Source organism: Sminthopsis crassicaudata, chromosome 2 (assembly GCF_048593235.1).
Source record: "Sminthopsis crassicaudata isolate SCR6 chromosome 2, ASM4859323v1, whole genome shotgun sequence".
NCBI lineage: Eukaryota > Metazoa > Chordata > Mammalia > Dasyuromorphia > Dasyuridae > Sminthopsis > Sminthopsis crassicaudata.
In genome coordinates this window covers 341,067,003-341,081,913 of record NC_133618.1, presented here as the reverse complement: position 1 = coordinate 341,081,913, position 14,911 = coordinate 341,067,003, and the positions used below count along the sequence as shown (strand labels likewise).

The 14,911-nt window shown below is 32.9% G+C and overlaps 1 protein-coding gene across 5 annotated transcripts in view; it reads right to left on the bottom strand.

Annotated features, from left to right (window-relative positions):
• The window catches only part of BRMS1L (BRMS1 like transcriptional repressor), a 166,292-nt gene that overhangs the window by 15,202 nt on the left and 136,179 nt on the right, over window positions 1–14,911 (bottom strand). For all 5 annotated transcript variants that reach the window (XM_074290595.1, XM_074290594.1, XM_074290592.1 and 2 more), the window contains one exon: window positions 5,936–6,019. In XM_074290595.1, the coding sequence (XP_074146696.1) occupies window positions 5,936–6,019 (84 nt within the window). The remainder of the gene's footprint in view (window positions 1–5,935; window positions 6,020–14,911) is intronic.

Below are 14,911 nucleotides of genomic sequence, written 5' to 3'. Positions count from 1 at the left end.
AACTGAAAGGCCTGGAGAGAATTACATGATCTGATGCTGAGTGAAATGAGCAGGACCAGGAGATCATTGTATACTTCAACAACAATACTATATGATGATCAATTCTGATGGATGAGGCCATCTTCAACAATGAGATGTAACAAATCAGTTCCAATTGAGTAGTAATGAACTGAACCAGCTACACCCAGCAAAAGAACTCTAGGAGATGATTATGAACCAGTACATAGAATTCCCAATCTCTCTATTTTTGTCCGCCTGCATTTCTGATTTCCTTCTCAGGCTAATTGTACACTATTTCAAAGTCCAATTCTTTTTGTACAGCAAAATAACTGTATGGCCAAGTATACATATATTGTATTTAACTTATACTTTAACATATTTAATATGTATTGGTCAACCTGTGGGAAGGGGTGGGGGGAAAGAGGGGAAAAGTTGGAACAAAAGGTTTTGCAATTGTCAATGTGGAAAAATTACCCATGAATATATCTCGTAAATGAAAAGCTATAATAATAATAATAAAAAGAAATCCAATGAGAAATCCAAATCTAAAAAGAAAAAAAAATCAATTGAGACAAAAAAAAATTAAAATATCAAGAAATCCAATGAGAAATCCAATAACAATAATTAGTGACTTTATATCTTTTCCAGATCTGAATAAAAATCAGGTAGAACTTAATAATAACAGAAAAAGTGCTTGAAAAAAAAAAAAAAAAAAAGCCTGGAATCAAGCAAACTAGATGGAAAATTAGAGCAATCAAATTGCTACAAAGACTACACAGACCCTTCTCTATCCCAACCTCCCCCCCAAAAAAAAAAAACCCAGCCAGGGAACTTAAAAAAATAGAGGGAACTGGGACAGAGAGCAGCATATTTTGCTACACTGAACCTGAAGGAAATGGTATTACAATCCAGTTAAGGCCAATCTTATCCCCTCAAAAACTACTTGAGGCAGAGACTGAGATTAATGAAAAAATAAATTTGTAGTCCCACTCTAGGTGTAAGCCTGCCATCAAAAGGAGAGAAGATAAAATGTTACCAACAAGAGAATTAAAGGGGAAAAGCCTAAATCTACCAAAGATTTCAAGAGGAAAAAAAAAATCAATTAAAAACCTAGAACATAGATAAATAAATCAAAAACATATTCCAAAATTACAAGGGACAATAAGTACTAAAACACACACAAAAAATTACAATCCTCAGGAAATCAATGCTATTAAAAAAAAAAAAAAACCCACGAAATGAAACAAAACACCCATTAGATTACAAAAAGAGCATGGAACGATAGAAGATATTCTAAAATAGTTCAAAATAGAACTAATAACCTTAAAAGAAGAAAATATAATGGAACAAATCTCAGAGTTTATGGACTTGTACAGCAGAAATAATGATCAGAATAGATGTGAAAACATATCAAAATTTCTGGGATGTAATTAAAGTAATTCTCAAAGAAAGAATTATATCCCAATAACCATAGATTTAAAAAATAGAAAAGCAATTAGTTAAACTGATCATACATTTAAAATAATTAGAAAACCAACAAAGAAACAAACACAAAATAAGCACAAAGGAGGAAATTTTGAAAGCTAGTGAAAAATGGCTTAAGTAGAAACCAAAAAGTAACATAATTGATAAAAGTAAACACATTTTCTGAAAATATAAAAATAATTTGTCTTTAGTCAATCTGATTGAAAAGTAAGCAAAAAAAATTAACAAAATAAGAAGTGAAATATCATAAATGTGAAATAAGAAGAAATAAAAAGAATTATCAGAACTTACTATGAACAGTTATATGCCACCAAAACTAAGAACACAAAGGGCAGCTAGATGGCACAGTGGATAGAGTGCCAGCCCTGAAGTCAGGAGGACTTGATTCAAATCTATCCTCAGACATTAATATTTCCTAGCTGTGTGATTCTAGGCAAGCCAAAGCTCCAATTGTCTCAGCAAAAAAACAAAAACAAAAATAAAACTAAGAACACAGAAGAAATACAGGGATCACCAATACAAATATAAAATATCCAAAATAAAACACCACCAAGGACTGATCTTAAATAATATAGCTTCATGAAGGATAAAATAATTAGCTGTGAAGGGAAACAACAACAACAATTACTAAAGTCTCCCAAAAGATTTGCGAGAGAATTTATATCAATTTTTGAAATAAAAATTAATATTGACACTACAAATAACAAAAATCTTTCTTTCCTTTCCACCATTGGAAAAAGAAAAAGGAAATGTATGTAACAAATGTGCATCATCAGGTAAAACAATTTCCCACAGTGGACATGTCTAAAAAATTCTGAGTCTATCACTTCTCTGTCAGGAAGTGTAGTGAGCTCTAGAATCATGGTTGCTCATTTTATTGTTCAGAGTTCTCAATGGTTTCAAAGCTGTTTCTCCCCCCCACCCCCCACAGTGCACTAGGGTTTTATAAACTATTCTTGTTCTGTTCATTTCATTCTACACAAGTATATACAAGCTTTTCTAGGATTTACTGAACTTTTTCTAATTTCTTATGGCATATTATACCCTCTTTAGTTTCTAATTCTTTGCTACTATATATAAAATCAAAACACAACAAAAAACCCAGTGCTACAAATATTTTCATATTTATGGATATATTTCCTCCGTTTTTGATCTATCCAAGACTAGTACAAAAATTCTCAAAAAATTGATAAAAAAAAGCACTCTATATGCTCAAAGAGTTATTAAATTACCTATACCCTACAAACCCTGCAATTCCACTGTTTAGTCTATTTCTTTTCTCTTTTTTTGGCATTCTTTCCCCCCCCCCCCCCCGAGGCTGGGGTTAAGTGACTTGCCCAGGGTCACACAGCTAGAAAGTATTAAGTGTCTGAGACCAGATTTGAAACTCAGGTCCTCCTGAATTTAAGGCTGGTGCTCTATCCACTGTGCCACCTAGCTGCCCCTATTTAGTCTATTTCTACAGATAATTTGGGGAAAAGGAAAGGAATGTTCAAAGAATGTTTATAGCACCTCAATATGTAGCAGCCAAAAAAAACCAAACCCTGAAAATTAAAGGGATGCCCATCAATTGGGGAATGGTTGAACAATTTATGGTACATGATTGTGATGGAATACTAATGAGTTAAAAGAAATAATGAGCTCAATGATTTTAAAAAATCAGGGAAAGATTTGCACAAAATAATGAGAAAAATGAGCACAACCCAGAGAACATTGTATACAATAACAACAATATGGATTTAAGAATAACTGAGCAAATAAGTCACTTTGTCTATTATAAATGAAGAAAAATGCTATCTGCATCCAAAGAAAGAACTGATAAATAGAAGTATGTATAGAATAATTTTACATATATATATATATATATATATATATATATATATATATATATATATATATATATATATATATATATATATATACACACACACACACCAATGTGTATTTCATGGTAGCCATCTCTAGAGTCAGAGGCGGGGGAGGAGAGGGTGGAGAGAAGGAAGAAAAAAAAATTTACATGATCATTTGGTTGTATATTTGAAAGAAATAGCAAGTTGTGCATAGCAAATTTTCAGTTTCATGTCCAATCATCTTTTTTATTGTACTGTTATGTAAATGGTTGTTTTATTCCATAAATTAAAATTTTAAAAATATCACTATGAGAGAAAAAAGCATTCTATAAAACTCTTTTTATGGGACAACTATATTCCTAATATCTAAACTGGAGAAAAATAAAACAAGGAAGAACTACAGAACAACTAAAACAATATATTTAAGAAATCACTCACTTGGATCCATTTCAGAGATGAAAGGATGATTCAACGCAAAGGAAAAAAAAATCACAATAAATCACTCACATTAAAAACCAAAAAATCTCCAAACCATATAATTATCTCCATATATAAAGAAAAAAACCTTTTGACAAAATGCTCCATTCATTAAAAACACTATAAAGTGTAAGTGTGGAAGTATATATATATATATATATATATATATATATATATATATATATATATATATATATATATATATATACACACACACATATATATACATATACACATATATATATATATGTATATATATATATATATATATATATATATATATATATATATATATTTACTGTGATTCAAAAAAGTATCTAGAACCAAAAAGCAAGCATTATATGTAAAAGTAATAGACCTTATCCTTTCCCAATAATTACAGGAGTAAAGTAAAAATGTCAAATCTCTTATCCTTTAAGATATAAATGATAGAAAATCTATCAGTAACCAGTAAGAAAAAAGAAATAAATTTATGGCATAAAGATAGGTAATAGGATTATTGCTGTTTAATAAAATTGTATTTTAGGTAGTTCAGAAGAAGAAAATTATTAATCATATTTTAGGAAATAAATAACGAGTAATATTATCTGGTAGATAAAGAGTTTTCTTCCACAGCTGAAAGCTCTTTCTCACACACAAGCTGGCCTATAACTTTAGGATGGAACTTTAATTTCTCAATGCCCCATGCAGATCCAACAATGGTGGAGGCAGTTGCTCAACTATTCAAAAAGTATTCTTTACTATATGACCAGTGCCATCCTGAGGACTGGGTCTACAAAGAAATATGAAAATTGTTTCTGCTATCAATGACTTTACAGTATAAATGGGAAAACATGTAGATAATTAGCCTACCTAGATTACACACAAGATATGTACAAAGTAGATGAGAATTAGTTTCAAAGGGTAGTCCAGTGGCTCACTGGATACAGTGCCTAGAATCGGGAAGACTCATTTTCCTGAATTCAAATCTAATCTCAGACATTTAGTAGTTATGTGATTCTAGGTAAATCATTTAATCCTGTTTTCCTCAATTTTCCTCCTCCTAGAGGAGAAATTGGCAAACTTCTGCAGTATTTGTCAACAAAACCTCAAAAGAGATGACCAAGAATCAGACAACAACAAAAAACATTAACAATATCAGAACAGAAGTCATAAGCATCTGGGGAGACCAAAAAAAGGCCTTTTATAGGAGGTGTGAGCTGAGCTCAAAGGGGGCCAGAAAAACCTCCTAAGCATGAAGGATAACCAGTGAGAAGGCAGAAAGAAAGGAAAGAGAGTTGAGTGTGCAAAGGAAAACCATTAAGTAAGCCAAACTAGCTGGATTAGAAGAGAGCAGAAAGAAGTATAAAGAAATTGGAAAGGGAGGAAAAGGCCAGATTATGAAACATTTAAAATGTCGAAGAGAGGATTTTATATTTCCCCCTATTCAGGTAATAGTTTACTCAGTAGAGGACAACATGGATAGACCTATGCTTTAGAAAAATCATACTGGCAGCTGAGTCTAAAACTAAGGTGCAAAGAGCAATGAACGAAAAGAGAAGCTTGACTGAGAGCAAGACAGAAGGGAGTGTATAGGAAAGTTGTGAGAGCAGACACAACACCTTGCAATGAATTAGGTATGTGATGTTAAATGAGAATAAGACAAAGAGGACACTGAAGTTGTGATCATGACTGAATGGGAGAGTGAAAATGTCCTCAAGAATAGTAGAGAGGTTTGGAAGAGGGGAAAGTTTGACGGCGAAAATTTTGAGTTCTGTTTTGGATATGTTGAGTTTGAGATGCCTACTGAACATCCAGTTTGATGTGAACTATACTCCAGGAATTCCTAATACCAATAAAATTATGAGTCAAGTCCAAATTAAAATTGAATCACAAATGTTCAAAAGCATTAGTTTAAAAAGAAAAAAAACTAACATGTTAGAAATCCATGTGGATTTTCAGAATTGAGGCTACATAATTAAATTTTTAGCACCCCTGCTTAAGAGATATTTCTTGGCCTTCAAAAAACATTATAAATAATCCATTATGTCAAGGAACTTATACTCAATGTCAAAATGTACCAAGAAAAGTTATTAAAAAGTTGCAAAAAACACTTCAAAATTCAGAAATTAGGAAAAGGATATCTGATACAACAACTGGCTTCTTTTTGTCTGGACTGAAGGGATCCTTTCTTTTTTTTCTTGACTGAAGCTCATCATTCCACAGCTCTGAAAAATAAATCAAAGAATAAATATTAATTTATCTTTGAACTTTTGTCCTTATACATTAGTTTAGTACAAAATTTATGCTAAATTTGGGCACTTTTAAATTAATTCTGAATTAAAATGATTATCAAAGCAAGCATAAAAAATCATAGTGATGACAAACAGCCCCAAAAATAATATCCTTCACAATAATGGAAAAACCTCTCTCCTCTTTTTTCTATCCTAGAAACAATAGGGATTGTTTCATGAACAATGGAGTTTCATGAACCAGGGTTTGATGTAGAAAATGAGAAAGTTCTTAAAAAGCACAGGATGCCCATACATTTATTCTAGCAAAAATCTAAAAATAATATTAGATGACTTCACCTACCCCCAAAAGAACAAAAAGGCATCCATAAGCTTATGGACAATAAATAAGGGGGCTTATCAAAAAAGCACTAGAGAAAATAAATAAGATGGAAACCTCCCAGAACAACCAGAAACTGATGAGAGATATCTATATTCTGCAAGGCCCTGTATCTGGTGACATCAGGACTAGAAAGATGTCATGAGAAAGTCCCAGGGTTGTTGGATACCCACAATATAGATTCTATCATCATCTAAGAGCAATGGCTACCAATAAGAGCACAGCAGAGTTCAGATCTTAATATTCCAGTCTTAGGGGCTATGAGGTATTCAGCACTCTGTACTGAGAATCTTTAAAGATCCAATACTCTGGGCCTAAAACCTACCAGAGAATTGAAAGATGGAGGTTTGGTAGGAACCAAAGGAATTAGACATCCACAAAGACACCAGTAAAGCTCTAAAAATGCATCAAAAAGAACAATAATAAAGAAATCTAAAGAGAACTTCTTTGATCAATCCAGGATTGCAAAAAAAGGACTATCAAAGTGTCATATAAACTCAGGGGGGAAAAAGCATAGGTAGGCTTAAAGACAAAGAAAACAATATGGATCTAATGCAGGTAACCAGTCTAAGTAGCTCAGGCTCTATGCAGTCCTAGGGTCATGACTATACAAGATATTCAATTAGTAGAAATATATAAAACTGAAAGCCATCCTCCAACAGATAAATAATCAAGGATATAAAGAGTTCTGAAAATAACAACTGAAAGCTAATAACAACTACATGAAATAATACTCCAAATAAATAAAAATAAAAGAAATAGAAATAAAAAAAAAAAAAACTTGAGGTTTCACCTCATAGCCAGCAAATTGGCAAAGAAGAACAAAAAAAAAAAAAAAAAAAAAAAGTTACTAATTTTGAAGGAAGTATGGAAAAGACAGCCATGTTATTACAATGTTGGTGGAACTGTAAATAAACAGAACCATAATGAAATGCAATTTGGAATTATGCAAATGAAGTGACTAAAATATCAATATATCTTTTAATGCAGACAGGTCATTGACAAAAAGAAAGATTTCATATTTACCAAAATAGTTATAATAGCCTTTTTTTTGGTGGTATTAAGGAACTGGAAACAAAGTAGATGCCTATGAATTAGGGAATGGTTAAGCAAAATGACTGTTACTATTACTGGCAACAACAAACATGATGAATGAAAAGGCTTGTATTCTAAAAAGTGAAGTAAGCAGAACCTGGAAATATATATACGATTACTTCTAAATGGAAAGAATAACAATCAAAAAATAAATAGATGAATGTTGTAAAATAGCAACTAAGTTTGATCCCAAAGAAAAAGATATGATGAGAAGATACCTCTCCATACTCTTTTGAAGAAATGAGGGTTCCAAAGATATGGAACGATGCATATAATGTCAGATTTTTTTTTAATGTCTTAATTAGTTTTGCTGAATTTTTTTTCTTTTTTTTTCTATTAAAAAATCTTTTACTAAAAAGGATGGCTCTATGAGAGGGAAAATTTGGGCAATATAAAATATGTCAATAATTTTTTTTTAATAAAAAAGAAAGAGAGCTACTTGGTATAGTGGATAGAGCACCAGCCCTGAAGTCAGGCGGACTTGAGTTCAAATCTGGCCTCAGACACTTAACACGTCCTAGCTGTGTAACCCTGGACAAGGCACTTAACCCCAATTGCCTCAGCTAAAACATTTTTTTAAAAAGAGAGAGAGAAAGAAAGAGGACAGGAATAGCATGAGACAGAGTCAGACCAGATTTCAGATCAGCACAGCCCCTCAGCAACTTGTATCTGTGCCACAAAGGGCCAGTACAGTACCTAGAGACTTGCAAAAAGTGTGCCACCAACACAATGAACATCTGATTTCTAGATAGGACTTACCAAAACTGTAACAGGTGTAAAGCCAACTCCAAATTCTGGAGGGAAATTCAGGAGCAAAAGGAAGGAGAGAAAGAAGGAACTAAGGCCAAAACTTAAGTCTAGCCACCAAAAACTTAAATTTCTGTATTTTGATACAGAAATTCTTGCAGGAAGCTGGGTTAGCTACAATATCCAGAACTAAGCTAATATAATCCATAATACAATCCAAGACTATGGAAGGTGTTTCCTTTAAAGGAGCTCACTCATTGGTTCTGTAAGGAGTTCCCACAAGCCCATGGAGTACCCATAAAACCATTCTCTGGGAGGATATAAGGAGCCAACATTGAGTGGGGAAGTCAGTCTGGGTTGGGTCAAGGAGAAGACTTCCCAGGAGAACTTCAGGGAAGCTCGAGGAGATTCAGAGCGAGGATTCAGTGGATTTGCAAGTCCAGCAGATTCACAAGTCTAAAGGAAAAGCCTGCTCATGTACTTCTGGGAGATTCACATCTAGGATTGAATTCTGGGAAACCCATAATCCCACACTCTCGGAGGCAGAGTCTGATTCCTGCACTCTAAGAGATTCAGAATCAAGATTTCATTCCCACTTCTACCTTTGTGCTGGCTGGAGGCTTTGGATTCAAATGGAGCTGGAGAGAAGATTTGGAAAGAAACAATAAAGGACTTTAACTCCTGATTGCATTTTTGGGATTACTGGTACTGGAACTAAAACTAAGGCTGCCTCCCCAGAAGCTCCCCAAGAAAATCTACCCCCAAGAGATCTAGAGAAACAGAACATCACAGTTTTAGAAAAAGAGAATATATTGAAGGGAAAAAGGAATTTAACTATCTCAAATAATAGCAAAGAATGAAATGAAGAGCACATAAAAACAGAAGATGGGGAGGTATCCTATGATTTTCACTTTTATTTCATATAGACAAATAAAAGTCAGATACACACAGACACACACACACACACACACACACACACACACACACTTTCACACTCTGAGTAGAAATCTATTAAACACAAGGAAAAAATTGGGTAGGGAGAAGATCCAAAAGAGAGGTTTTAGAAGAAAGGCAGAGAAGGAAATACCCATAAGCAAAAGCAAACTTTAGTATGTATCTTGAGGGTGGAACATGAAAGGAGAATTAAAAGGAAGAAAAAGTTAAAACCTATCATAGGAAATATGAGAAGAGGAGGAATAGTAAAAGATACAGAATGCTTCACTTATACACCATTAATATTAAGCAATCTTGTTTCACCCCCTTCATCTTCATAAAGGAGAAAATAATGGGAGTAAGACAAGAGAAGTGAAGGTGGAATATACAATACTAGTTCAATTGTGCACTGAACTCTGAGTTGAACTGAATTCTGCCAGAAAGTAGAAGAGGATAGCAAAAGGAATAAAAAAGCAGAATATAACAATACATAGTGAATAATAAACAACAAAGATTCACAGAGCATTACAGCCAAAAGTCAAGTAATGAAATAGACACATTGTATTTATTTTATTTGTTTTGTTTGAAATCATTACTATTAAACCTTAAGGGAAGGGTTGTGAAGGAAACTTTTTTTTGTTCACCCGAAGTATAGATTTTGTATATATTAAAAGATACATATAGAAATTGCATTTAGTCTAAAGATAGCCTAGATAACGAATCAGCATATATCTAAATACTTAAAGGAAAAACTCACCAAATTTTCAGGAGAAATAGACAATAAGAGTATAATAGTGTGAGACTTTAATATATCCTTCTGGATGCCAACAAACATAACAAATAAATAAATGAATAAACAAGAAACAAGTTAAGAACCTAACTGCAATTTCAGAAAAATCAGAGATGATAGAGTTCTGAATAGGAAAAGAAGGGAGTTTCTCAATACAAAAACTGCCTAAAGTAATGGGATATAAAAATTAAAATCTATCAGAGTTCTCAGAGCAGATAAATCCAGAGAAATGGAAATGAATACTAAAATCCAAGTTTAGACTAAGTAAGAACAACCACCCCAATCAAATGTACAGCAAAATTAATAATGAAGATAAAAGTAAACAGAAGACAATGATCAGCATAAAGATATATTACAGATCCAGCAATACCCAAAAATCCAATCTAAAAGAAAAGCGTAATTCCACAATAACTCTAAGAAAACCTAAAAAAAAAAAAAAATAAATAAAAAAAAATATATATATTCCATAAGAACTCTTGAGTACACAGAAAAAATGAAGCAAAAGTAGAAAAATTTAAATTAAAGCTCTGAAGGCAAGAATTAAGGAGAATAAAAAACCTAAAACAGAAAGCAGCAAATCTTATAGAAAGAGTAAACTCTGAAAATAATAAACAATCAAAGAAAAATGAAAGATTCCACGAGACTGTAAGGAATATTACAACAAAATCAACAGATTGAAAAAATGGAAGAAAATGCACTGTCTGTTATCAAAAACAACTTGTAATGAAAAGAAGGGCAAGGAGAAAAACTTTGAAAAATCATTAGATTCTACAATATATTTCAAAAGATCATCAAAGAAAATCGCCCAGAGTCATTAAAACAGAGAGGAAAGGTGAAAATAAAAAGAATCCATCACCTTCTGAAAGACCACCCTCCATGCCCTCCCTCCAAATAAAGGAAATGCTTTGTAATGTCACAGACAAAATCTAAGGCCATGAAAAAATACTGCAAACAAATGGAAAGACTTCAAGTACCAAAGAACCAATATAGTTTATAAAGACCTGCAGCTTCTACTATAAGTGAGAGAGAATTCCAAGTAAAAAGACATAAATGCTTATAGCCAAAGTTAAATTTAATCTTACAGAAGAGAAAATGAACCTTTCATAGAATAAAGGATTTCCAAGGATTCCTGATGAAAAGACAAGAAACAAGAAGAAACTATGAAATGAAAACAAAAGAAGAGAGAAAAAAAAAGATTTAACTAAATGACGAATTTTAAGGGATTATATGATGAGGAGAAGGAAAAGAAAAAGTTAATGGGAAAGAATCAAATTTCTCTTCAGAACCTTTATGTCTTCAAAAAGTACTGAGAGAGTAAATAAGACAGGTTGGAATGATTCTTTTCTGAAAATTTTAGAAGTGGAAAGAAAAGCAAAGTAAAAATAATGTACTTGTGGAAGAAGAAAGGAATGGGACAAAGTCCTAGGTCTAAATGGTAAATGGTGCCAAATCTCTTAAGTTCACTTAAGTTATAAAAAAATTACCATTAAGAAGATCAAGAACATTAAGACTACAAAAAAGATTATGACATTCCTGCACAATCACAGATCAGGCAGAATTACTTGCCTTGTAATGCCACCAATTTAAGTGTTCCCTGGTGCAGTATCTAGGACATCCCCCTATAAAAGGGATCTTGAATATCAGAGTTCAGAGTTCTCCAATAACAGACCTAAGGTCTTCCAGAATACCTCAAGTATCTTGTCAATAAGGAGAAGAATATGGCAGAAATGAATTCCTAACTCCCATGTAAATTGGCCTAGTTTTCCTTAAAAGATACTGAAACACTAGAGTTCAAATTTGACCAATAACAGACCTAAAATCATATATGTGATGAAAAGTCTTCTAGAACACCTCAAGAATTGCCAACAAGGGGCAGCATATGGTATTAACAACATCTTAACTCCTCTCCTCATGCAGATTAGGCCAGCTTTTCCTTAAAAGACATTGAGACACCATTTGGTTGAAACTTCATTAGCTCAGAAGAAATAACAAGCTACACTGTTAAAATTACAACCCCATCATTTCGTAAAAAGCAGCTACAAGGAATAAGATTTATTAATTTAGCTTATAGATCACAATAAAAACTTTACTCAGCTAAATCAACTTGAAATGTCTTCAGTTAACTTCTTACCCCACTAAATTAAATTAATCTAAATTAATCTCCTTTTGTTACCTTTTGATTGATTTACAACTATCTCATTTTGTTCCAATATTGTATCTAAACTAACAGTCCTAAATCAGCCAGTCCAAGTCAGAACACATGTGCAGAGCCTATAATTGCACTTGCAACTTTGGCATAACTACTGCTAGGTTATATCAAATTTGTGGTCAATTAAAAAGTCACCATATGAATTGCTTTTGAGTCTCCATTATCATGTACTTGCATCATTTCTTTTTTTTTTTAATCTAAATGCAAATTTTTCCATGAATTTTCAAGGCTTGGTCGGGGTCCCTCTTCTTTCTATACTCTCAGAGATTTCATTAGTTCAAATGGTTTTACTTATCATAAATAATACTTTCTCCTAAGTTCCAGGTTGCACATCTCCAAATGCTCGCTAAAAATTTCAAATAAACATCTCAAATTCAACAAAACAGAACACATTATTTCTCTTGGGGAAAACTACTCTTTTACACTTCCCTACTTCTGATGAAGACTCTATTACCACCCTTCCATTCACCTACATTAGAAAACTCTGAATACTCATTCTCCCTCACCACACATAACCATTTACCTATATATTCGAAATTGGTTCCTAATTGGTTTTCTGGTCTCTTCCAATTCTAATACACCTTCAAAACACAACTTCTAATGTGATTTTACCTGGGTCTGACCGCATCATTCACCCACCTCAAAACTCTAATGCTGATGTCTTTAGAATCAAATATAAACATCTAATTTGGCTTTTAATGTACAATATTACTTTCCATGGTTATTATATTTCAGCCTCTCTTCTCATTGTCTGCATTCTTACTTATGACTCTCCATTTCTTGTCACCATTCTTTTTCTTCCTTTTTTTAAAAAATATAGTGATTTAATTTTTTCCAATTACATGCAAAAACAATTTTAAACATCTGTTTCTTAAAAATCTGAGTTCTTAATTCTCTCCTTCCCTCTTTCCCTTCCCCTTCTTGAGAAGGAAAGCAAATTTACATAGGGCATACATGAGTAGTCATGCAAACCATTTTTCTGTATTAGTCATGCTGTAAAAGAAAATAGACACCTCCCTCCAAAAGAAAAAAAAAAAAAGTCAAGAAAAAGTTGTTTGTTTTTCAAATATTGATCTGCATTGAGATTTCTTGAGAAAGAACATAAGATCTTAAGAATTGTCTTGGAAAATTATATTGTGAAGTCATCCACAGATGATCATCATACATCATTGCTATTACTGTTATACTGTTCTCCAGATTCTGCTCTCTTCACTTTGCATCAATTCATGATAAGTCTTTCCAGATTTTTCTGAGAGTATTCTCCTTGTCACCACTGTAATACATCACAATAACAGACAACAATTTGGTCAGCTAATTCCCAACTGACAGGCATTCCCTTAATTTCCAGTTCTTTGCCATCACTAATTTGTTTTTTTTTTTTTTTCATAAAGGTCTTTTTTCTTTTTGTTTTTTATCTCTTTGGGATACAGTTGTTGGATCAAAGGGCAGGTACTTTTATAGCCTTTTGGGTATGTTTCCATATTGCTGAGTAGCTGAATTAGTTCACAACTCCACCTACAACACATAGGTATCTCAATTTCTCTACATCCCCTCCAACATTTGTTGTCAGCATTCCTTTCCACTTATTGCTCTCCATGACTTGAATGCATTCACTATTCATCTATATCTCTGAATGTTTCCTTCAAAATTCTGCACAAATGTCACTTTCTATATAGAATCTTTCCTGATTTCCCAACTATTACAGTGCCTACATTACTCCTTGCATTTATTTGTTTGTTTGTGTTTGTTTTGCTGAGACAATTGGGGGTAAGTGACTTGCCCAGGGTCACACAGCAGGTCTTCCTGACTTCAGGGCTGGTATTCTATTCCTTGCGCCACCTAGCTGCCCCCCAACTTGTATTAATTTTGTATGTACTTATTTATGTTCATGTTTGTGTCCTTGGACATAATATAAGTTCCTTGAGAACAGGGATTGTTTAATTTTTGTCTTTTGTGCAGCACCCAACACAATATAAAAGGTGCTTAATAAGTAATTGATTAACTAATTGGGCTTCAGTTCCCAGAACACTCTGAATCTTAATTGTCGTATTTTTGCTGCATGCTAGCCACAAAATCTGAAATAAACATTATGTTTATTCAATTCAAAAACAATAAACATTTATAAAATTCCTTTTGTTTAGAAGGCACTATGTTAGGGACTGGAAATCCATTCAATAACATCTATTACATGTATTTTAGGGAAAGACATAAGATAGAGGAAGATTTATCTCCTGCTTTCACATCCAAGATCAAATGAAAAAATAACTATGACTTAAGGGAAAATGAGAGAGGTCAGGAAAAATGCTTAAAGAAATATCACTTTTGGGGGCATCTGGTCTTATTTACTTCACACCTTATCAGTTCACATAAGTCTTCCCATTTTTCTTTTGAATTCTTCATATTTAGTTTTTATGAAGTAGATATATTTCTTTACCTTCATATAACTCAACATTTACCTATTCCCCAATTTCCCCAAGGCTTATGCCTTGTTTCTGGTTCTTGTCAGCACAAATGGTGTGAATATTTTGATCTCTGTTGTTTAGTCATTTCAGCTGTGTCCAAATCTTTTGTGATCCGATTTGGTGTTTTCTCGCAAACTTATCAGAGTGGTTTATCATTTCCTCCTCTAGTTCATTTTATAGATGAGGAAAATAGGTAAACAGGATTAAGCGACTTCCCCAAAGTCACACAGCTAGCATCTGAGGCCAGATTTGA